The sequence below is a fragment of the Peromyscus maniculatus genome, chromosome 8 (assembly GCF_049852395.1).
Source record: "Peromyscus maniculatus bairdii isolate BWxNUB_F1_BW_parent chromosome 8, HU_Pman_BW_mat_3.1, whole genome shotgun sequence".
Classification (NCBI taxonomy): domain Eukaryota; kingdom Metazoa; phylum Chordata; class Mammalia; order Rodentia; family Cricetidae; genus Peromyscus; species Peromyscus maniculatus.
Genome location: NC_134859.1, coordinates 12,830,458 through 12,853,651, shown reverse-complemented (window position 1 = coordinate 12,853,651; position 23,194 = coordinate 12,830,458). Strand labels below are relative to the sequence as shown.

Here is a 23,194-nt window from a genome sequence, read left to right as displayed (position 1 = left end):
AAGTTTGATAGGAATTGAATTTGTATTGTTCTTGGAATAGTAATAACATCTTAACATTATTAATAATATTAAAGTTTCCACTCCTTGAATATAAAATGTTTCTATTTATTTGGTTTTCTTTTAATTTCTTTCAATAATGTTTTATAGTTTTCCATGTACAATTTTGCTTTTACATGGTTAAATTTATTTTAGTGATGCTAATGTAAACAGAACGTTTTTAGGTTGTTTATTGCTAGTGTAAAAAGACGCAAACCTGTGGGTGAGGGATGTAGCTTACTTAATAGAGAGCTTGCCTAGCATGCATGACACCCTGCGTTCAATCCCCAGCACCTCAGGAAATCAAGTGTGTTGGTACAAACCTGTAATCTCAGCACTCTGAGAGGTAGAGGCAGGAGGATCAGTAATGCAGGGTCATTCGTGACACAGTCTACGAAAGGTCAGCCTGAACTAATGCCTCAAAAAAACCAAAGCATGGGCTGGGGGATAGCTCAGTTGGAAAAGTACCAGTGGCACAAGCCACCCACATAAAAGCTGAGCAGTCTGTCACCCCAGGCCTGGGGTGAGGTGGGTAAGGGAGGTTTTGTAAGTGAAATGGGATAGGTAGATCCCTGGTGCTCACTGGTTTGCTAATCTAGCCAATGAGCTCTAGATTTAGTGAGAGACTGTCTCACAAGATAAGATGAAAACAAAGCAGAAAAAGAACAAAACACAAGGAAGATAAGGTAGAGGGCAATAGTGGAAGACACCGACCTCTAGCCTACATGTACACATGCACAGGTAAACATGCATACATACACGTACATGCGCACACACTAACCTCTAGCCTACATGCACACATGTGTACATGCAATCATTTGCATATATGTACATATGTTAAACACATGTACAAGTACATATGCACGAACACACAGATACAAGCTTACAGATACACACACAGATGGACACAGACAGACAGACAGACAGACACACACACACACACACACACACACTCCAAAAAAATAATAGAAATACAAACTTGCACAAAGCTGGCTCTTCAGACCCAACCACCTCCTTTGTGTGACCTCTAATATGACCTGAGGACCTAGTGGTAACAAAGATGCTCCTGTCACTTAGAAAGTTCCAAGATTCAGAAAGTCCTTGCCAGGAACCAGGGACAAAGGCTGTATAAATTCTTTACTATAAACAGTGATTTTTTTTTTAAAGTCAGGCAGTGGTGACACACGCCTTTAATCCGAGCACTCAAGACGCAGAGGCAGGTGGAGCTCTGAGTTCGAGGCCAGCCTGGTCTACAAAGTAAGTTCCAGGACACCCAGAGATACACAGAGAAACCCTGTCTCAAAAAAACAAAACAGTAATTTTTAAAAACATTTGTTGAAAAATCCTACTTAGTCGGGGCTGGAGAAATGGCTTAGAGGTTAAGAGCACCGACTGCTCTTCCAGAGGTCCTGAGTTCAATTCACAGCAACCACATGGTGGCTCACAACAATCTGTAATAAGGTCTGGTGCCCTCTTCTGGTCATACTTGCTGTATACATAATAAATAAATAAATCTTTAAAAAAAAAATCCTACTTAGTCATAATGTGGGTTTTTTGTTTGTTTGTTTGTTTTTGGAGTTTTGTTTGTTTTAAGACAGGGTTTCTCTGTGTAGCTCTGGCTGTCCTGGAACTTGATCAGACCAGGCTGGCCTTGAACTCAGAGATTTGCCTGCCTGTGTCTCCCAAGCTCTGGAATTAAAGCCACCAACTGGCTTATAATGTGTCTTTTTTTATATGCTGATGTATTTATTTTTAAGTCATTTACTGTTGTAAATGGATCTACGGGCCCAAGGCCATTACCACACAACCCAAAGTATTTCAACAAGGCAAATAGTTTTGATTCCATAAAAGGGTAGGTAGCCATATCAAACCAAGTAAACAAACATACACAGCAGAGGTCCTCTGTCTCAGCCTGAGTGGTCAGAAGCTGGCCTCACATTCATTTTGTTTTGTTTTGTTTTGTGACAGGGTTCCTCTGTGTAGCTTTGGAGCCTTTCCTGGAACTCACTCTGTAGATCAGGCTGACCTCAAACTCACAGAGATCCGCCTGCCTCTGCATTCCGAGTGCTGGGATTAAAGGCATGCGCCACCACTGCCCACCTGGCCTCACATTCTTATATAGTTGGCTAATTAAAAAAGACACCACTGATAATTAGGTGCAGGATATGTTTTTGATCCTAGAAAAGTATTGATTTGCTGGGCATGGTGGCACATGCCTTTGCCCCCATCACTTGAGAGGCAGAGGCAGCCCTGTGAGTTTGAGGCCAGCCTGGTGTACATAGTGAATTCCTGGCCACCAGAGCTACATCGTGAGACCCTGTCTGAAAATAGGTATGTGGTGTGGGGGGGGAGGTGTTGATTCTTCGGAGGAATTTTTGCCAGATGGTATCTTTGTAGATTTCTTTAAATATGGGATTTCCTTTGTCTCATTCAACCCTTTGATAGAAAAGTGTGCATTCCATTTACATTTCCCACATTTATTTATTCACTTAAATAGTTCAAATCGTCCTTTGTCCCTTTCCCTGAAAATAATGTTTCTTACATATTTTTCTTGTCCATATGTTATGTGTATCCAAGCAAATGTTGATTAGACATCTCAGCTCCCATCAGTATCACTTGCTCCATAGCCTCTCATTTCCTGCCTTTCAGTTGAAAGGCCTGTCTCGCCAGAACTGTCATGAAGAAATAGAAGAGATGCTTCCCCTCCTCGGTCTGAAGGACAAGTGGAACTCGCGGTGCAAGTTCCTGAGTTGGGGGATGAAGCGCAAGCTCTCACTTGGCATCGCCCTCATAGCTGATTCCAAGGTATAGGGCAGGGGCCTGGCTTTGTAATGCAGCCAACTCAGGCTCCCTACAAGAACAAACCCAGGGTGGTGAGGACATCTCGTCAACCTCCAAGCTGCAGCTTCAGCTGCACAGGGTCCTGCAACATGGCCAGCCTGGGCCTGGGATGTGGTTCTGTCAGAGTCGAAAGGCTTTTTACCCCTGCTCTTCCAGGTACTGATTCTGGACGAACCTACCTCAGGCATGGACTCCACCTCCAGGAGGGCCATCTGGGACATTCTTCAGCAGCAGAAGAGTGACCGCATGATCCTACTGACCACCCATTTCATGGATGAAGCTGACCTGCTGGGGGACCGCGTGGCCATCATGGCCAAGGGGGAGCTACAGTGTTGTGGGTCGCCACCATTCCTCAAGCAAAAATATGGTGAGTAGTGGGCAGTGGGAGTCCAGTTCAGCGTCTGTCCTGTGACAGGTCAGTGCCACTCTCCACTGCCCTTGTGAAGGGCCCTGACCCTGGCTAGGCACAGCCTTCCCTAGATTTCCTGTTCTGTTGGTCCAGTGGAAGATCTTGTGAGAATGAGGAAGAAATGAAGTAAAAGCATCTTTGAGACTTAGAATCAGAAGACCCATGTTTATATTTCAGTTTGTCAATGTATTGCCTCTTCATCCAGGCACCAGGTTAGTTTATCCTTTCTTAGAATTTTTTTTTAAGATTTATTTATTTATTATGTATACAGCATGTATCCCTGCAGGCCAGAAGAGAGCACCAGATCTCATTACAGATGGTTGTGAGCCACCATGTGGTTGCTGGGAATTGAACTCAGGACCTTTGGAAGAGCAGTCAGTGCTCTTAACCTCTGAGCCATCTCTCCAGCCCGAATTTTTTTATTCTAATCTATAAAAGAGAGACAAACAAAGCCAAAGGCTCTCTGGTCCCCATTTCTCTCACAGCCCGTGTCTGACCCATCTGCAAATGTTGTTGGTCTTAATTTCAAAATATATATAGTAGCTGGGTGGTGGTGGCACACACCTTTAATCTAGCACTCAAGAGGCAGAGGCAGGCAGATCTCTGTGAGTTCGAGGCCAGCCTGGTCTACAAAGTGAGTTCCAGGACAGTCAGGGCTCTTAAACAGAGAAGCCTTGTCTCAAAAAGAAACCAAAACAAAACAAATAAAACAAAACCAAAAAATATATTAAGTTCTATCCATTTCTCTCAAATTTCTGGCCACATTCTGGCATTCTGGTCTGGATCACTATCTCCTCCTACTTGGATTATTACAGATGCCTCATAGCCTATCTCTCTGTCTTTAATCTTACATCTTCTCACTCTGTTGTCAACCCAGTTGTCCAGGTGAGTACCTGACAATGCACAGCATTCTTTTTTTTTTTTTTTTTTTTTTGGTTTTTTTGAGACAGGGTTTCTCTGTGTAGCTTTGCGCCTTTCCTGGAGCTCACTTGGTAGCCCAGGCTGGCCTCGAACTCACAGCGATCCGCCTGGCTCTGCCTCCCGAGTGCTGGGATTAAAGGCGTGCGCCACCACCGCCCAATGCACAGCATTCTTTTTTTTTTTTTTTTTTTTTTGGTTTTTCGAGACAGGGTTTCTCTGTGTAGCTTTGCGCCTTTCCTGGAACTCACTTGGTAGCCCAGGCTGGCCTCGAACTCACAGAGATCCGCCTGGCTCTGCCTCCCAAGTGCTGGGATTAAAGGCGTGCGCCACCACGCCCGGCTAGCACAGCATTCTTATGTTCAGAATTCCACCCTTACTCTAGTCCTTTATCACTGCATAGCACTTAGATTTGCCACTGTTCCATCTCCTGAAATAGAAGAAAAGACTCTAGAAAAGCATTGCAGAGCTTCTGAAGCCAGGTCATTATGTTTTAAACTGACCTCGTAAGATTTCCTTCTCTTTGCCCTAAATATGTTTATTCTGAGATACAGGAAACTAAATATGGCCTAAGAAGAATAGTATAAAGAATAAGATGATTTCAATAGTCTTTTACATGGTATTTCAGGTGCAGGATATTATATGACTTTAATAAAAACACCTCTCTGTGACACAACGAAGCTTTCTAGTGTGATTTATTATCACATACCAGATGCAATCTTGGAGTCCAGAATTGGAGAAGAAGTGATATTCATACTTCCTAAGGAGACCATGCCCAGGTATGGACCAAGATGCTAGTACAGTCCACCATGGCCACAAAAATCCACATCCTTCACACATGCTCACATGCAAAATACAGTCTCTCCTGTTGCAGGATCAGCATAGGATTCAGGCTCCCATTATCTGAATTATGTCTATCGTGGAACTTGGGTTCATTGACTATGGCTCTTCTTGAAGACTTGTGAAATAGAGAGGTTATCTGATCCACACACTCCCAATGAGCTGAGCATATAATGGTGATCATAGAGACATCATTCAAAAACAAACATAAAGGCAAATAGCACACATTAGACCTCAGTGATTCTAAATTCTGAGTGGACATGTGTCTCATATTTCTGCTTTTTCTGAAACAGGGAATGCATATTGATGGTTCTGCTCCATAAGAGTAGTTTTAATCAGCCTTTGACTTCATCCACTGGCTGTTCGCTCTATCTTTTGAATAATCATTTCTTCCTAAAAACTGGCTGTTACAGATGAATAGCTAGCTTCATTTGCCAGATCCTTGACTATAGAAGAGTGTCCAAGCTGGTATAATATAAGCACTTTGTAGGTGTCCTCTCAAATTATGAAACATACCTTTATCTTTTGGGTTTTTCTTGGTTTTTCGAGACAGGGTTTCTCTGTGTAGCTTTGCGCCTTTCCTGGGACTCACTTGGTAGCCCAGGCTGGCCTCGAACTCGCATAGATCCGCCTGGCTCTGCCTCCCGAGTGCTGGGATTAAAAGTGTGCGCCACCACCGCCCGGCCTTCACACCTTTTTTTAGACTAAAGCCACACTCAGTCTTCAAAACATGTCGTGCCATGTCACACTTACACACAAATATGGTCTTTCCTATAACTACAACTGAAAATGTTGCCAAACCTTCTGCCACTAAATAACAACCTCCTCCCTGTCCTTCCAGTCTCTGTCTGGACTTCTCTTAAAGCCCCTCTTGCCTTCACTTCACTGTCTTGTCCCCAAAACATGGCAGGTGTTCTAGAATCCAGAGGGTTTTACAGAGTTATAGTGCTTTTGTTTCAAAGTCTGAATCAGTTGTGTATTACTGAATAACAATGTAACTCAAAAATTTCTGGCTTAAAGTGGCAACTATTTTAGTGTTTTTCGTGTCTCCCTGCCCGAGTACTGGAGATTCAGTTCAAGGTCTTGCACATAAAAGGCAGGGTCTATAACTCTTTCCTACCCCTGCCCCAGAAGTTTCTGTCTGTTGGATGCACTGAGCTGGATAGCTTTTATGCTCCACATTAATTTTTTTCTGGGCCTAGAATGATCTGGAATATCCAGGGTGGCTTCTTCTCACATCTGGGAAAACGGTGCTGGCTAACAACAGGGTGCTTACTGGAGCCGCTAAGTGTAGCTTCCAATGCTCCTCAGGTGAATCTCAGATGACCTGGGCTTCTTGTCGCATGGCAGGTAGAATCCAAGAAAACACATCCTGGGGCTGGAGAGATGGCTCAGGGGTTAAGAGCACCGACTGCTCTTCCAGAGGTCCTGAGTTCAATTTCCAGCACCCACATGGTGGCTCACAACCATCTGTAATGAGATCTGGCGCCCTTTTCTGTATACATAATAAATAAATAAATCTTAAAAAGAAAAGAAAAGAAAAGAAAACGCATCTCAAGAGGGACTGAAAAAGAGGGGGGCAGGCACTCCTCTTTAGGCCTAGGCTTGGAAATACCAAAACCTCACTTTTGAACTAGATATATTTTAGATTTAGCCCCATAGGAACCTTCCAAAGCAAATACTATTACAAGTTTACAATCTATAGTTATGAAACTAAGTGATAAAGCTGAGATCTGAACAGATGTCTTGACAGCAGACCCCATGTCTTCTCTGCTATAGAGAGCTCAGGGTGATAAATGATTTGCCTTCCGTCTTTCAGAAATAAAACTTTTTTCCCTGCTAGGTTTGAAGCTCTGTTTACTGACTTGGAACAGAAACAGACAGAGCTTGGAATCTCTGCTTTGGGAGTCTCTGTCACCACTATGGAGGAAGTGTTCATACGGTAAGCAAAAATAAAACAACTGGAAGGCTGGGGGGTGGCTCACGCAGGCAAGGGCACTTGCTGCGCAAGCATGAAGATGGGCTTGCTGGCTGACCAGCCTCGCAAAGAAACAGTAATCATCAGGCTCAGTGAGAGACCCTGTCTCAAGGGGCAAGATAGGAAGCAATAGAGGAAGACACCAGACGTCTTTCTCTGTCATTGACACACACTCACTCACACAAAACTGACAGCTTCAAAGATCTTAGGCTTGGAAGGGATCTTAAGCATCATTCATCTGAACATTACCCAATGCTTGACTCTCTTTCCTAATTGTCTTTATAAATGGCCATCTAGCCTCTGAATAGTACTTTTGATCTAAGAGGATATTAGATAATAAGAGATTGTGCTAAATGTATTATCATGCAACAAACGTGTTTTTGGGGGTCTCTGTGTATGACTGTCCTAGACCTCACTATTTAGACCAGACTGGCCTCGAGCTTACAAAGAGCCATCTGCCTCTGCCTCCTGAGTGCTGGGATTAAAGGTATGCGCCACCCACCTAACAAATCTTTTTTTTTTTTTTTTTACTTTTTTGAGACAGGATCTCACTATATAGTTTTAACTAGGTCTGAAAATCCCTATATGTATCAAGGTGGCCTCAAACTTGGAATGGTCCTCCTGCCTCTGCTTCTTGAGCACTGGGATTGTAAGTGTATGTGACCAACCTGGCAACAACCATTTTATCAATTGAGATGCTTTTGCCTACAAGTAACATAATCTTGACTTAGCTGTTTTTAACAATGTGGAGAACTTATTACTTCTTTTACAAAGAATCCCCGTGATGGAGCAGTTGTTGGGCTAACTGGTTTATCCACCAACCAATTTGTACACCCTGAATCGGGAATGCAGGCTCAGTTTTAGGAAGACCTTGGTGGAATGCTGCTATCTAGGGAGCTATACCAGGCCAGAGCTTGGCAAGGAGTACAGGGGTGATTTTATTCAGTCTGGCAATGTTTGTATTTCGATTTGAATGTGTAGCTGGTTATGTATTCATAAAATATTCAAATGTATTTTACTTGATGTGTTTTACTATTGTTGTATATGATTTTTTTCTCTCCCAGATTTTGTTTCTTCCTTATTCTGTTTTCAACCACCCATACACACTTGTTGGAAATTAGGTACCACAATTGTGTTATTTTAATAGATCAGCCTAGATGTTGAGATACAATATCTTTGTCAAAGACTCAAAGAAATTGGAATCGTTAGCCTGCTCTTGGAAAATACCAGGACCTTTAAGTCACATGTCCCACCACTGTCAACTTATATATTATTGTGCATTTAAATTCTGAATCTTTTTAGCCTTCACAAAACATTATTGTTGTCTGAGATTAAAAATGATTTCGATTCAAAAAAAAAAAAAAAAAAAAAAAAAAAGCCGGGCGGTGGTGTCGCACGCCTTTAATCCCAGCACTCGGGAGGCAGAGGCAGGCGGATCTTTGTGAGTTCGAGGCCAGCCTGGACTACCAAGTGAGTTCCAGGAAAAGGCGCAAAGCTACACAGAGAAACCTTGTCTCGAAAAACCAAAAAAAAAAAAAATGATTTCGATTCTTATACATTTATCAGTGTTGTTCCTCTGCCTTATGTGCTGCACCACTGATCTGCATACCTACAAACTATATTCCTGTAGTCGTTTTATTCTGGTGCCAAGCACTAGGTGTTTTGTTCTGGTTTTTCAAGATAGGAAACTTTTTTTTTTTTTTTTGAGACAGGGGCTCACTATGCTGCCCTGGCCAGCCTGGAGTTCATGTATGCAGACCAGAATGGCCTTACATTCACAGAGATCACTTGCCTCTACCATTGGAGTGCTGGAATGAAAGGCATGTGCTACCATGCACAGCAGAAAAATATTTTTGAAATAAATAGTTTTATCTCTTTCCCCTTTTTGTGGTACTAGGTAGGGACTGCCTAGGATCTCTCCTATGTTAGGTGAGTGCAAATCACTGAGCCACATCTCTAGCTGTTTCTTCATATTTTTATGACCAGGTGTGTGTGTGTGTGTGTGTGTGTGTGTGTGTGTGTGTGTGTGTGTGTGTGTGTTCACTGGGTACTGAACTTAGGGTGACATGAATATTAGGCAAGAATTATACCACTATATATTCTCAGTCCTCTCTCTATTTTAGTTTGAGGTAGAGTTTCACTGAGTGGGCTGGCCTTGGAATAAATTTGAATGTATGATCCCCTTCTCAGGATCCCCAAGCAGCTGGGATTACACCCATGCCTGCCTCACTAGCAGTTTTTTGTTTTGTTTTGTTTTTGTTTGATTTTGGTTTTTGGTTTTTAGAGACAGGGTTTCTCTGTGTAGCCCTGGCCATCCTGGAACTAACCAGGCTGGCCTCGAACTCTCAGAGATCCACCTGCCTCTGCCTCCCGAGTGCTGGGATTAATGAATTGCACTACCACCACCCAGCCTTACTAGCAGTTTTTAATGAAAACATTTCCATTTTTATGAACGTTAATTTATACATTTCAGTCTTTCATGGACTTTTAAAATCTATCCTATTTTTAAAAATATTTACCTTAGGAGATCCTAAATATTTCCCCTATCTTTACTTCCATGAACTTTATTATTTTAGTTTTAAATTAAGTATATAATTCAACTAGTGATTATTTTGGAGTGTGACTTGATATAAAGTTGTCCATGTTCGTTTTTTTCTACTTGGCTATCTAGTAGGGATACAAATATTTGTTGAAAAGATTTTTCTTTCCACATTGAATTATTTGTATTTCATCACCAAAAGTCAATTGACTTTAATTTTTCTACATTCCCAGTTCTGCTTCAAGGATCTATTCTGTCCTAGATGCCAGTGCCACATTGTTGGGATTGCTGTAGCTTTGCAGTGTGTTTTAGAGGCAGGTAGTCTGTAGCATCTCCAGACTTGTTCTAATTTTTAAGATTATTTTAGTTGCTATAGGTACTTTAATATAAACTTGCCAATTTCTGTTTTTTTAATTAATTATTTATTTATTTAGTGTTTTGCCTGCATGTATGTCTGTGTAAAGGTGTCAGATCTTGGAGTTAGAGATAGTTGTTATCTGTCATGGGGGTGCTGGGAATTGAACCTGGGTCCTCTGGAAGAGCAGTCAGTGCTCTTAACCACTGAGCCATCTCTCCACACACACACCCCAATTTCTGTTTTTTAAAGAACCTGTTGGAATACTAGTCCATAATTTTTAACAGTGTACTACACTAATACAATATGTTAATTATAGGGGAAGAGGAGGTACATGAAAAGCTCTGTGTACCTCCTGCTTTTAGAAGGACCCAACAGCCCTGCTGTCACCTCCAGGTGCCTGCAACCCTTGCCAATAGCTAGAGAACATGCAGCCTCATGCAGTGCCTAAGGCAAAAACAATACAATTAATTCACTCTCCATTTTTTCACCCACAGAAACTGTGAGATAATAAGTGTTACAGTTGTTTTAAGCTGCCCAACTTTGATGATAATCTGTGTTGCAGTAATAAATAACAAATGTAGCACCTTTTATAAAACTGCTGAAGGAAAAATTAGCCACAACTAATTATGTCTTTTGTTAGGACAAATTCCCAGGAATAGAAAAATGACTCAAGGGTTATGAACAGAAATACATTACCTGGCAATGAACACTTTACTCTGTGAATGGGCTCATCTTTTTGCTTAGAGCAGGGGTCAGCAAACTATTCTTAAAAAGCTGCACTTGGGAGTCAGAGGCAGAGGATCTCTGTGAGTTCGAGGCCAGCTTGTCTACAGAGCAAGTTCCAGTTCCAGGGCTACACAGAGAACCCCTGTCTCAAGAAACGCCAGATAGCATTTTATACTGCGTAAGCTTAAACAATCAGGATAGCATGTGCGTCTTTATGTAACTACCCAACATGTAACCATTTCAAAATGCAAAACCAGTCTAAGTTCAGGATCAGGAGAAAAGTAGGCTTCTCTGAACCACTAACTGGAGCTTATTAAGCTCCTGACCTGTGATTTTTTTTTTTTTTTTTTTTTTTTTTTTTTTTTTTGGTATCTAGCTTTTGGTTTTTGGGAACAGAGGGTTTCTCTGTGTAGCCCTGGCTGTCCTGGAACTACTCACTTTGTAGACCAGGCTGGCCTCCAGCTCACAGAGATCCACCTGCCTCTGTCTCCCAAGTGCTGTGATTAAAGGCGTGTATAACATGAATTTTTTTTTTTTTTTTTTTTTTTTTGGTTTTTCGAGACAGGGTTTCTCTGTGTAGCTTTGGGCACCACCACCGCCCGGCAAACATGAATCTTAAAAGGTCTTATTAATAAAAGATAAAAAAACAAAACAAAACAAAAAAAAAACAGGTGCCAGATATTGGGGTGAAAGCTGAAAGATCAGAGAACAGAACAAGCCACAGCCAACTTCACCTCAACAACTCCTCACCTGATCCTGTTTCCTCAGACTTAAAGCCTCTGAGTCCTCACCCAAATGGATCTAAGCTTTACCCACTAGCTTACCTCTACAAAATCCTCAGTCTAAAGAGTGGGAATTCCTGTTTCCTCACACCTTATATACCTTTTTCTGCCCTACATCTTACTTCTTGGGATCAAAGATGTGTGCTTCCCAAACAAAGGCTGAGATCTCAAGTGTTGGGATTCAAGGTGTGGGCCACTACTGTCTGGCCTTTATGTCTAATCTAGTGGCTGGCTCTGTCTTCTGATCCCCAGATAAGTTTATTAGGGTGCACAATATATTGGGATACACAATATATCAGGCATGCCTGGCCCATGGTCTGCAATCTTAATGGTGAAATGTTTTTAAATTTTAAGTTTTGATTATAAGTTTAACTAATATATTATTTTGTTTTAATTTTCATATAGTACTTTTCAAAACAAAGTAACAAAAATCTGGGTTGGGAATTTAGCTCAGTGGTAGAGAGCTTGCCTAGCAAGTGCAAGGCCCTGGGTTTGGTCCTCAGCTGAGGGGGGCGTGGTAACAAAAATCTAATCATGATAGTGTTGCTTGATATCTTTGGAAGACAGTGGTGAGTTAACGCAATGCTCAGTGCTTATAGAGGACCATGCTACCCATTACACAACTTAGACAGAGTTCCTTTCCTCATCATTTTTCTTATTCCAGCTTATCATTTTTTCTAAATATTATATGAATTTCATTGTTTAAACACAAACAAAATGAAATGTATTGTGATTTTGAGACTGTATTTGCTTATGTTTTTGCTTTGGTTTAGAGTTTGTAAGTTGGCTGATTCTAGCACAAATATCCTAACTGAGAAGCGACCCTCTATTCAGCCTCATCCCCGAGTTCACAGAGTTCCTGTTGACAGAATTAAATATCTTCACTCAAGGATCTTTTCAATGCAGACTGGCCTGTCAATCAAACTAAATACTGGAGTAAGCAGTATATTTCAAATACATGCAAAAAAGTGTGGTTGAATTGATGGAATCATGCTATCATTCAAGAGGTGGGTTTAGTCTGGGTGTGGTGGTACATGCCTTTGATCCCAGCACTCAGGAGACAAAGGCAGACAGATGTCTGTGAGTTTGAGGCTAGCCTGGTCTACATAGTGAGTTTCAGGATAGCCAGGGCTATGTAGAGAAACCCTGTCTCAAAAAATAAAAATAATAAAAGAGCTGGGTTTAGTAACACATTCCTATAATCCCAGTGCTTGAGAGGCTGAAGCAGGAAGATTATGAGTTCATGGCCAGTCTAGGCTACCTGTAGAGATCCTGTGTCAATAAAATAAGGTAAAGAATGGGTCCATGAGGCTTCAGCAATGTTACACAGCCTGCTCTAGTTCAAAGGCAGAAATGTCTTAGGGTTACTATTGCTGTGATGAAACACCATGACCAAGGCAGCTTATAAAAGAAAGCATTTAACTCACAGGAGATCTTCCCTTTCCTGGATGGAGACAGAAGAGGAGGGGATTGGAGGGGTGAGGAGGAGTGGAACTGGGAGGGGAGGAGTGGGGAGAGGCTGTAGCTGGGATGTAAAATACATAGATGAATAAAAAAAAAAGAAGGCATTTAACAGTTTCAGAGGATTAGTTCATTTCCATCATGGCAGAGAACATGGCAGCAAGTAGGCAGGCATGGCCTTGGAATAGTAGCAGAGAGCTTACATCACGATCTGTAGGCAGGAGGCAGAGACACCCAGACAGACAGACAGACTAGGCCTGGTATAGACTTTTGAAACCTCAAAACCCACCCTCATTGACACACACCCTCTGACAAGGCCACACCTCCTAGTCTTTCCTAAACAGTCCACCAACTGGGAACCAAACATTCAAATATATGGAGCCTTTGGAGGCCATTCTCCTTCAAACCACCACAAGTGGTAATTAACCCAATAGAAGAATAGTATCCAAAAACATCCTAGCAGGGGTCTGGCCATTCTTCATCAGGTAAGGTATTGAAAGAACTACTTGTACAGGCCAGAATCCATAATCTTTGCACTGTGCAGTAAGTCATGTGTTGTACCACCTAGAATTCAGATTTTAGAAAGTGTATTTATAATCCCAACTTGTGTGAGGATGACAGAATATTCTAAGATTGAGACTAGCCTGGGCTTTCTAGAGAGACCTTTTGTAAAAAAATATTACATGTATATGTACACATATCCTTATGAAATACATGAGAAATCTATGTATTTTCTTAATATTAGAAAATAATATTAATATACATTTTATAATGTAGTTTACATTTAGCTGTCAACAGTATTAGTATAATACAAAATTATGGGTTAGAGATAACCTAGTTTCACAGTCTTGACCACATGATAACGGGGAAGTTATCATCCATAAAGCCAGTGTCTGGGGTTGGGGTCAACCATCTGCCTCTTAAAATCCTTAGCAAGGTGTCATCTGGTGCCATGTGGCCATGGTGTGTCTTTGAAGGTACCTCCCCTGAGCTTCTTATAAAGTACTTCTATGTCTGCCCTCAGATCAGTTTTAACAGACCTTTGGAGAATGTTGAAGGTAAGTGTCCATCACATCAAGGGTAGAAAACTCGGATAATGTTTGTTTGAGACCTCTAGTGACTTGTTGGTATTTTTGGCCAAGAATTTGGAATGCCTGATTTAAACTTGGGGCCTCTTTTCCCAGGGGCTCCTAGGCAGAGGGCTACATGTATAAGCACTGGAACCTGGTTTTGAAGGCTCTTTCACACATCCTCAGTCATGGTCCCCACGGAGAAGCCAAGTGAGCACCTGCAGCGCTAACCCAGGAGGCTTCCCACTCCAGGCTCGGGGTCCTCTCCTTGGACCTCGGGGCATATAACTATATATTTTGATTTTGACTATCATTGCCACAGGCCACAGGGACATGCTTATGGGTCCTCCCTATTTATACAAATTATCTGACTAGAAATAGAACATGTAAGTTAAAGATCACTTCAAAATTAAGTTGTATTCATCTTGAGAATTTTTTTTTTTTTTTTTTTTTGAGATGAGGTTCCACTATGTAGCCCTGGCTGGCCTGGAATTCACTATGCAGACCAGGATGGCCTTGAACTCATAGAGATATTCCTGCCTTTGCCTCCTAAATGCTGGAATTAAAGGTGTGTGCCACCCTGCAAGAAATTTTTAAAGAGTTATTTATTTATTTTTATGTGTTTGATGCTTTGCCTGCATGTATGTCTGTACACCACATGTGTGCCTGGTGTTCATGGAGGTCAGAAGAAGGTATCAGATTTCCTGGAACCGGAATTACAGATGATTGTGAGCCACCCATGTGGGTACTGGGAAGTGAACCTGGATCCTCTGAAGAGCAGCCAATGCTCTTAACTAATGAGTCATCTCTCCAGTGCCCGCCCCCCCCCCAAATTTTTTTAAGTTGTAACAAATGAAACATCCACCAATGAAATGTAACAAGTGAAAATCCACCAATCCACCATATTTTCATCAAATTTAAATTTTTACAAGTTAAGAAAAAATGCTATCGTTTATATATGGTATCTGAAGTACTGTAAGTTCTACCTCCAGAAGTGTTCTAATTGGTACTTCCTCTTGCTGCTAGTTAGCAGGATGGACTCATAAAGCATCTTAACCTGAAGCACATCTGAACACAACTGGAAAGTGGGATGTAAAGTGAAGGGCTGTGAGGTGTGAGCAGAAGGCTCCTCGGTGCTTCCAGCTTCTGCCACTCTGCTGATGCAGCATCTTCCTTCTCTTTTAACTGTAGCTCTGTCTTCTCTGCCAACAATTCTATGCCATGCTCCTGAAAAAGGTCACATATTCGCTACGCAACTGGAGGTTGATGCTGTTTGTGCAGATTCTGCTGCCTCTGCTGATCATTGTGTTAAGTCTCACTTTTTTTGACTTCAAATCAAAGAAAATGGAAAATGTACCCTTGGAGCTGACGTTAAAAACATATGGTCAGACAATTGTTCCATTTTTTGTTTCTGACAATTCCCTCTTGGGTCCTCAACTTTCGGATAAATTTATAAAGATGCTTGTGGCTGCAGGACAGATTCCTTTGTATATTCAAGGTAAGCAGCAGGACGAGGGAGCTGCACAGGAAGTAGGCCTGTTTTTCTTTGTGGGGAAGCTGCATCTTTCTTGACCACATAGTGCTCTTTGAAGTCAGACTGAAAAGCCAGAAAGTCAGAAAAACATCATGTAGACTCTGGATAACAAGAAGTGGAGGACTTCTAGAGATGCGACGGTTGTGTCTTCAGAGCTTATGGAGTCTTTTCTGTTTGTTTGTTTGTTCAGGACAGGGTTTCTGTGTGTAGCTCTGACTGTCCTGAAACTCACTCTGTAGACCAGGCTAGACTGGAACTCAGAGATCCTCCTGCCTCTGCCTCCTGAGGGCTGGGATTAAAGGTGTATGCTTTACACTTTTACCTCTCCCTGGCCAATGTTGTGGAGTCTTAAGAAATTGTTCATAGTGGAAGGTCTTCAGGTCATTGATAGCACATTCCTGAAGGGGATGGAGCTATCCCAGACCCTTCCTCATCCTTCTCCACTTTTCACCCATGAGGAGACCAGTTTGCACCTCCACACACTCCTTTCATGATATTCTACCACAGGCCTCAATGCAACAGGGCCGACTAACCATGAATTGAACCATTAGCCCAAACAAACCTTTCTCTTAGGTATTTGTTATGGTGACAGAAAGCTTAACACACTATGCTTCTCAAAGCTTCAGTTTCTTCATTCATGAACTTGGGAGAACCCTTTGGTGCAGTATCACTGGGAAGGTTTTATAATGAACATTTTGTATAGTTGGTGTCCAATGTAATAATGTCATTATTTTTTTAAGATCACTAAAGGTCTTTTTCAGCTTTAAAAGTATAGGTAGGTTGTATATGAGATGTGGCACTATGAATTGAGAATATAGTCGTGAACAGAATTAGTGCCAGCCCTCAAGGAACTTCTAAGCAAGAGGCCTCGTTCTGCTACGTAGTTCCAGAACTAGTAGCAATGATTATGATAGACACATCTCAGCTCGGGAGGATCCAAGGAAACCCCACAGTCAGAGCCTGCCATGTGATTGGTATGGCTAGTGGGAAGGGAAGATAACCAAAGACACTCCAAACAACATGAACCTGCATGCTTAAGGGACTCATTGGTGTCGAGAGAATCTAAAGACACGAGGCCAAGAGTCTGGACAATGATTAGATAGTTTTATCTTATTCTGTCAGAATGCAGCAGAAAAGAAAATAGAGGTTTATTCTGGCACATGGTTCCAAAAGTTAAGAACTTCAAGAGTGAGGTATCATCTGTCGGCTTCTGAGGAGAGCTTCACATTGTGTGTTGGAACATGGTGGACAGGAGGAAGGAATTTCATGGTAGGAAGAAGAAGCTGAATCCACTGACATAATAGCACACTCTTGCCATTATCCAACCATCTCCAGAGAAGTAACCCACTCCTGCTAGAGCAGGAATAACCCCAATGGGGAAGCATCCAACCCACACATCATCCACATCAAAGTGCTCACCACCTTCCTGTTCCCTTACACTGGGACTGACTTTCTATGTAACTCATAAGGAACAAACTCTATCCAAAACCTAACATAGAAAATGGGCTCTAAGCTAGGCATGGTAGCACACGCTGTTAGTCTCAGCACTCAGGAGGCAGAGGCAGGCCAATCTCTGTGAATTTCAGGCCAGCCTGGGCTACATAGTGAGAACTTGTCTCAAAAACAAACAAAAACAAAACAGAAAGTGCACTTTATAGTATGTGGATGTGTGGCTTTGCCTAGAGGTCAGAGTCACTGCAAGTGGGTAGGTCTGAGCATACTATTATTAGGTGTGTCCTTTTGCACCAAGTACAGAGATATTATATAGACACTGAAGAGTTTTGTTTAGGATCACATGGTCCAGAAGGCATTATGTGACTAGACGTATTGAGATGGTAGTAAGGAAAAAAGTAGTTGGAATTCAAAAGGACTTAAAAGATGGAAATTTGGAGATCATCTGGAATTCAATATGGAGCAGGGCAGGATAAGGCCAGCCTTTGGATGTATGTGAGGTTGGTGGTGGGGAACCCAAAATGAGCAGAAGACTGGGGTGGGAGGGGAGGGGCTCATGACAGATGCACTGTGTGGCTGCTGTGATATTTTCTCAGCAATTCTTATTGCCCAATGTACCTTTGGCTCCCTTCTAGGTTCTGTAGAGGACTTCCTACTGAAAAAGGCAAAAGAGAACCCTGAGGACTTTGATAAGCTCTATGTGGTGGCAGCTTCTTTTGAGGACGTGAATAACCGCACCATAGTGAAGGCACTGTTCAACAACCAGGCATACCATTCCCCGGGCCTGGCTCTGACTCTGGTGGACAATTTCCTCTTCAAGTTGATTTCTGGTGCCAATGCTTCCATTACCACAATCAACTACCCTCAGCCTCTGACGGCCGAAGAGCTCTCAGAGAGTGTCTTGTACCAGTACGTGCGACTTCCCCCATCCTCAAGCCTACACATCTGTAGGGACTCTCGCTTTCCCACTATTTCTTTCTTTGTTTCATTTTAATTCCAAATGATTGTTTTGGAAGAAGGCTGCAATTCACAGTTTTACTTAAACTTCTGTCTCATCTTCTGTCCTTTACAGGGGCCCTAAAGGACATTACCTTGTTACCAACTTTCTTTTTGGAATAGCTTTCCTGTCAAGCTCTTTCTCCATCTTGACAGTCACAGAGAAAAACATTAAGTCTAAGAACATCCAGTTTATAAGCGGTGTCAGTGCGGTTGCGTTCTGGCTCTCCGCTCTGCTGTGGGATCTCATTTCTTTCCTTGTCCCCACTCTCCTGCTAGTGGTGAGTACTGGGTGGCACTGGGGTCATTCCCTATGGACCAGGGACTCCCCTTAAAGCCCCATATGCAGAACCAGCTGGGAAGTTCAAGTGGGAGCCAGCCCTGACTAGAAAGGTGGATACGAAAGCTCTTTCATCACCAACCCTGGTACGAGTTCATTTAGCTTTGATGTCTTCAGGAATGGGGTACCTTGCTCTGTGGTGTTTCTGTGGCACCCACAGAGCTGCTGCCTCCGTCAATGTTTTGGAGACGTGTATGTATTTGGTTGTGATGGAATCAAGTAGTCCGAGGGTTCCCTGAGTATTTTGTGCAGAGTGGGTCATCCCCTGCTTTGTTCTGTTTCATAAGCATCTCTTCATCCTACTTCACTGCATCACTGACACTCTGGGGCAGCTCCTGAGAGCCGATCTCAGAGTCTGCACTTTAGTTCACGAGTGCATGCCTGGAAGTATTGTTAACGGCTTGCTTTAAAGCCTGAGATTATGGGCCTGGGAGACGGCTCAGTGAGTGTTTGCTCACAGGCCTTATGACCTGAGTTTAATCTCTAGATCATACAAGATGGCAGGAAGAACCAGCTCTAGAGCGTTGCCCTCTGCCCTCCACACACACATCCCTGGCTCACAAGCAGTAACTCCACCCCATCCCCACAGATACATGAATTAAGTAAGCTGAATGACTGTATTACTAGCACTTAGAATGAACACTCACTGATGTTTCCAATTTTTCCCTCTCCCCTTTCTTTAGTTGGTGTTTTTCTGGTATAAGGAAGAAGCTTTTGCCCATCCTGAGAGCACCCCAGCGGTGGTCTTGATAATGATGCTCTATGGCTGGGCTGTCATCCCTTTCATCTACACAGTCAGCTTCTCTTTTAAAACTCCTGGGAATGCGTGTGCTAAGCTTGTGGTGATGCTCACCTTCTTGAGCATTGGCCCCTTTGTGCTTGTCACGGTCACAAGTGATAAAGGTGAGATCACATCTACGTTTTGAGTAAACCTCTCTTCTAACAGCCCCAGTGGTTACACCCTCAAAAATGTGTGTCTACCAAAGACCCGTGAGAAAACGTTCACAGCTGCTGTGGGCTGAAGATCCCCAGCTGGAGTGTGCCAAACACATCGCCACAGTGAGCGGACAAACAGTTCAATCAAATTCACTCAGTAGATTATTGCTCAGCTTTAAAAGGGGACCACATGGCGCTAAAGAATCTGCTATGTGTTGTGTGAAGTCCACGAACAGACAGAGTTAATCTTGGAAACAGAATCAGAAAAGGGGCTGCCCCTGGGTCGTGGGGAAAGGGCTGACTGAAGGAACCACACACCAGGGAACTCTGGGAATGAAGAGGTCTTCTTGGCCCGGAACTGGGCACCACTTTACCTGGCTGTACACACTTAGTAATCATCGTTCACCTGGGACCCATGCACTTCACTAAAATGAATGTTCTTTACTTCTAAAGGAAGGTAATGAGTCAATACGTCAGCATTGGAGGAGGGCTTCCTGGTAAGCAAAAGAAACTAAGATTGAGTCATTATTCACAACATACACCTGAAACTGGCATCTTCATGTTTATGCTACCATCTCTGCATCAGGGTTGGACAAAAATGACTGACATGTTACCTCTACAATGCTCTTTTTATTAAGATTTATTTTATTATCATGTGTATGTGTCTGTGCTTTTCTGTGTGAATGTGCACAAAATTAGGGGTTCACATGGAGGTCAGAAGAGGGCCCCAGATCCTCTGGAACTATGGTGACAAGTGATTGTCAGCTGTCTGACATAGTTGCTGAGAACCAAACTCCAGTCGTCTGTAAGAGCGAAAAGTTCTTAACTGCTGGCCATCTCTCGATGCTCCAGGTTGACTTTTCTTCCCTTCCTCTCTTTTGTTTTGTTTTTCAAAACAAGGTTTCTCTGTGTAACAGCCCTGGCTGTCCTGGAACTTGCTTTATAGACCAGGCTAGCCTCAAACTCACAGAGATCCGCCTGCTTCTGCCTCCCAAGTGCTGGGATTAAAGGCATGTACCACCACAGCCTGTCCTTTTTCTTTATTTTTAAAAGTAATTTGGGGGCTTGGTGAGATGGACTAGCAGTTAACAACATTGGTTGCTCTTCTAGAGAACCCAGGTTTTATTTCCAGCACCCACATGGTGGTTCACAAATGTCTTTAACTCCAGTCCCAGGAGGTCAAGGATACTGAAAATATGTGTAGGCAAAACACTCATACACATAAAAATTAAGAAGAATTATTTTATGTGAATAAATGTTTGCCTGAATGTCTGTATGTACAGCACTTGTGTGACTGGTACCCACAGTGGCCATCAAGGCGTGTCAGATTCCTTGGAACTGAAGTTAGAGTGCTGTGAGCTGCCATGTGGGTGCTGGGAACCAAATCCAGATCCCCTGTAAGAGCAGCAAGTGCCCTAACCACTGAGCTGTCTCTCCAGTTCTCACCCTTATATTTTACTTAAAATTTGGTTTACAGTTTCCCTTTTATTTGGGGAGTTTTCCTCTTTCCAAAGGGACCCTTCATGGCAGTTTAGTCTCCATAAACCATGGAGGAAGGGACCATATACCCCTTCTGACTGCAAGATGACATTCCAGAGCTGGGAACATGGTCGAGTATTTGCTGGGCATGCATGAGGCCCTAGGTTCCATCCTCAGTCCGGGGGTGGGGGGGTGGGGGTGGGAATAAGACACTAGAGCGGCTCCAGACTGGCTCCTATGCCCTGGTCCATCTGTCTCAGCTCACCTCCAACATGTCCCCTCTGCCTTTCCTCCCCTGTTCACCCAGCCCTCCTGTAGCCATGCCCCCTCGGATTTTCTCAGACAACATGCTCTTCAGGTTCACCTACCAGAACAAGGGTGTGGAAATAAAGTGACAGAGCGAAGGAACTAAGCAAAGACTAGTTCTGGTGGCCTAGAGGCTGAATGACTAGAGGGAGAGTCGACACCAGGAGTCAGGGAAACGGGGTTTCTGGTGGAGACACGAGAGTACCATGGTCTGGACTAAAGAAGTGAGTGAGGAGGGACGGTGAAGTGGGCACTTGACTCATGTAAGTAAAACCCACACTTCTGTTCTCTTTGCAGACCTTGGCTATGCAGAACTCTCAGACTCCTTGGATTATATTTTCCTAATATTTCCTGGACATTGCCTGGGAATGGCTTTTTCCAACTTGTACTATAACTTTGAACTAAAAAAGCTTTGCAATGCTAAGAACTTGAGTGATATTGACTGCAATGATGTTTGTAAGTATTATAAATGGAATTTGCTGGTAACAGTTTTATTTATTTTTATTTCATGTGTATAGGTGTTTTGCTTGCATATATGTCTGTGTGGGATGCCCTGGAACTGGAGCTACAGACAGTTGTGAGCTGCCATGTGGGTGCTGGGAATTGAACCCAGGTCCTCTGGAAGAGCAGCCAGTGCTCTTAACCACTGAGCCATCTTTCCGCCTCCATGCTGATAACATTTTTATACTGGTATTATTTATATAATATGATTTTTTTTTTGATTTTTTTTTTTGAGACAGGGTTTCTCTGTGTAGCCCTGGCTGTCCTGGAACTCACTCTGTAGACCAGGCTGGCCTCAAACTCACAGAGATCCATCTGCTTCTGCCTCCTGAGGGCTGGGATTAAAGGTGTGCGTAACCACTACCCAAATGACTTGTCTTTTTTGAGACAAAGTCTCTCTATGTATCCCTGACTGTCCAGGAACTCACTATTTAGACCAGGCTAGCCTTGAACTTGGAAAGATTTACCTAATTACAGGCATGTACCAACCCACCAAGCTATAATTCATTGTAACATTCACCTTTTATATGAAATGACATAGTATTTGCATATCTGAACACCCCCTCCGTGTGTGTGTGTGTGTGTGTGTGTGTGTGTGTGTGTGTGTGTGTGAGTGTGTGTGTGTGTGTGTGTGTGTGTGTGTTGCTCAGAATCTAACACAGAGCCTTGTGCGTAGCAGGCAAGTGTTCTGCCACTGAACTATATTCAAGTCTGCTCCCACATACTTTAAATTATCTTTAAATTTCTTAAAACAGTTAATATAGTGTAAGTGCTATATAAATAGTAGTTACTCTACATTTAAGAATAATGACAAGGAGAAAAACTATAGATATTTAGTACAGATAGTTTTTATTTTCTGAAAAGTTTTGACACCCCAATTTCTCATTGGTTGAACCCATGGATACCGAACTTAGGAATACAGAGAGATAACTGTACTTTGCCATTTTGTATAGGACTCAAGAATGTGTAGATTTTTGTGTGGATATGAACCACTGCCATGCTAAGGGAAGTCAATAACCTACAGGTATACCAAAAGGAGACTAGTTAACAAATTGTGGTGCACCTAGACAAAAGAAAATGATATAAGTATCAAAAGTGATTTTATCTGTGTATTCTGTTTTTTCTTTTCTTTCTTTCTTTTCTCTTTCTTTTTCTTTTCTTTTCTTTTCTTTTTTTTTTTTTTTTTTTTTGGTTTTTCGAGACAGGGTTTCTCTGTGTAGTTTTGGTGCCTGTCCTGAATCTCACTCTGTAGACCAGGTTAGCCTCAAACTTACAGAGATCAGCCTGGCTCTGCCTCCCAAGTGCTTGGATTAAAGGTGTGCACCACCACCACCACCACCACCACCACCACCACCACCACAACCACCACCCGGCTTATCTGTATATTCTTATGTGGTCAATGTCCATTTTATATTAAGTGAAGCAAGTACATTGGAGAAGAAAATGCATAATATTATTCCATTTTTATTTGAGAAGATAATACCTGGGCCAGTGAGATGGCTCAGTGCTTGCTGCCAAGTCTGACAACCTAAGTTTGACCCCTGGGACTCCGCTGGTGGGAGGAGAGGATGGACTCCCACAAGCTGTCTAACCTCCAAACTTGCTGTAGCATATGTGCCCCCTGTCCTATGCATACACACATGGGCACACAAATAAGTAAATAAATACGTAAACAAACGTAATTTTACAAAT

The 23,194-nt window shown here is 42.6% G+C and overlaps 1 protein-coding gene across 19 annotated transcripts in view; it reads left to right on the top strand.

The window, feature by feature from the left end:
- The window catches only part of LOC102906714 (ATP-binding cassette sub-family A member 17-like), a 75,490-nt gene that overhangs the window by 35,522 nt on the left and 16,774 nt on the right, over positions 1-23,194 (top strand). For 16 of the 19 annotated variants that reach the window (XM_076578000.1, XM_076578002.1, XM_015997666.3 and 13 more), the window contains 10 exons: positions 2,686-2,841; positions 3,034-3,244; positions 4,833-4,983; positions 6,888-6,986; positions 12,201-12,363; positions 15,150-15,456; positions 17,580-17,853; positions 18,017-18,221; positions 18,964-19,183; positions 21,299-21,457. In XM_076578000.1, the coding sequence (XP_076434115.1) occupies positions 2,686-2,841; positions 3,034-3,244; positions 4,833-4,983; positions 6,888-6,986; positions 12,201-12,363; positions 15,150-15,456; positions 17,580-17,853; positions 18,017-18,221; positions 18,964-19,183; positions 21,299-21,457 (1,945 nt within the window). Of the gene's footprint in view, positions 1-2,685; positions 2,842-3,033; positions 3,245-4,832; positions 4,984-6,887; positions 6,987-12,200; positions 12,364-13,912; positions 13,947-15,149; positions 15,457-17,579; positions 17,854-18,016; positions 18,222-18,963; positions 19,184-21,298; positions 21,458-23,194 lie in introns of all 19 variants that reach the window. The other 3 variants (XM_076578006.1, XM_042283686.2, XM_076578005.1) reach the window with 2 other exon arrangements.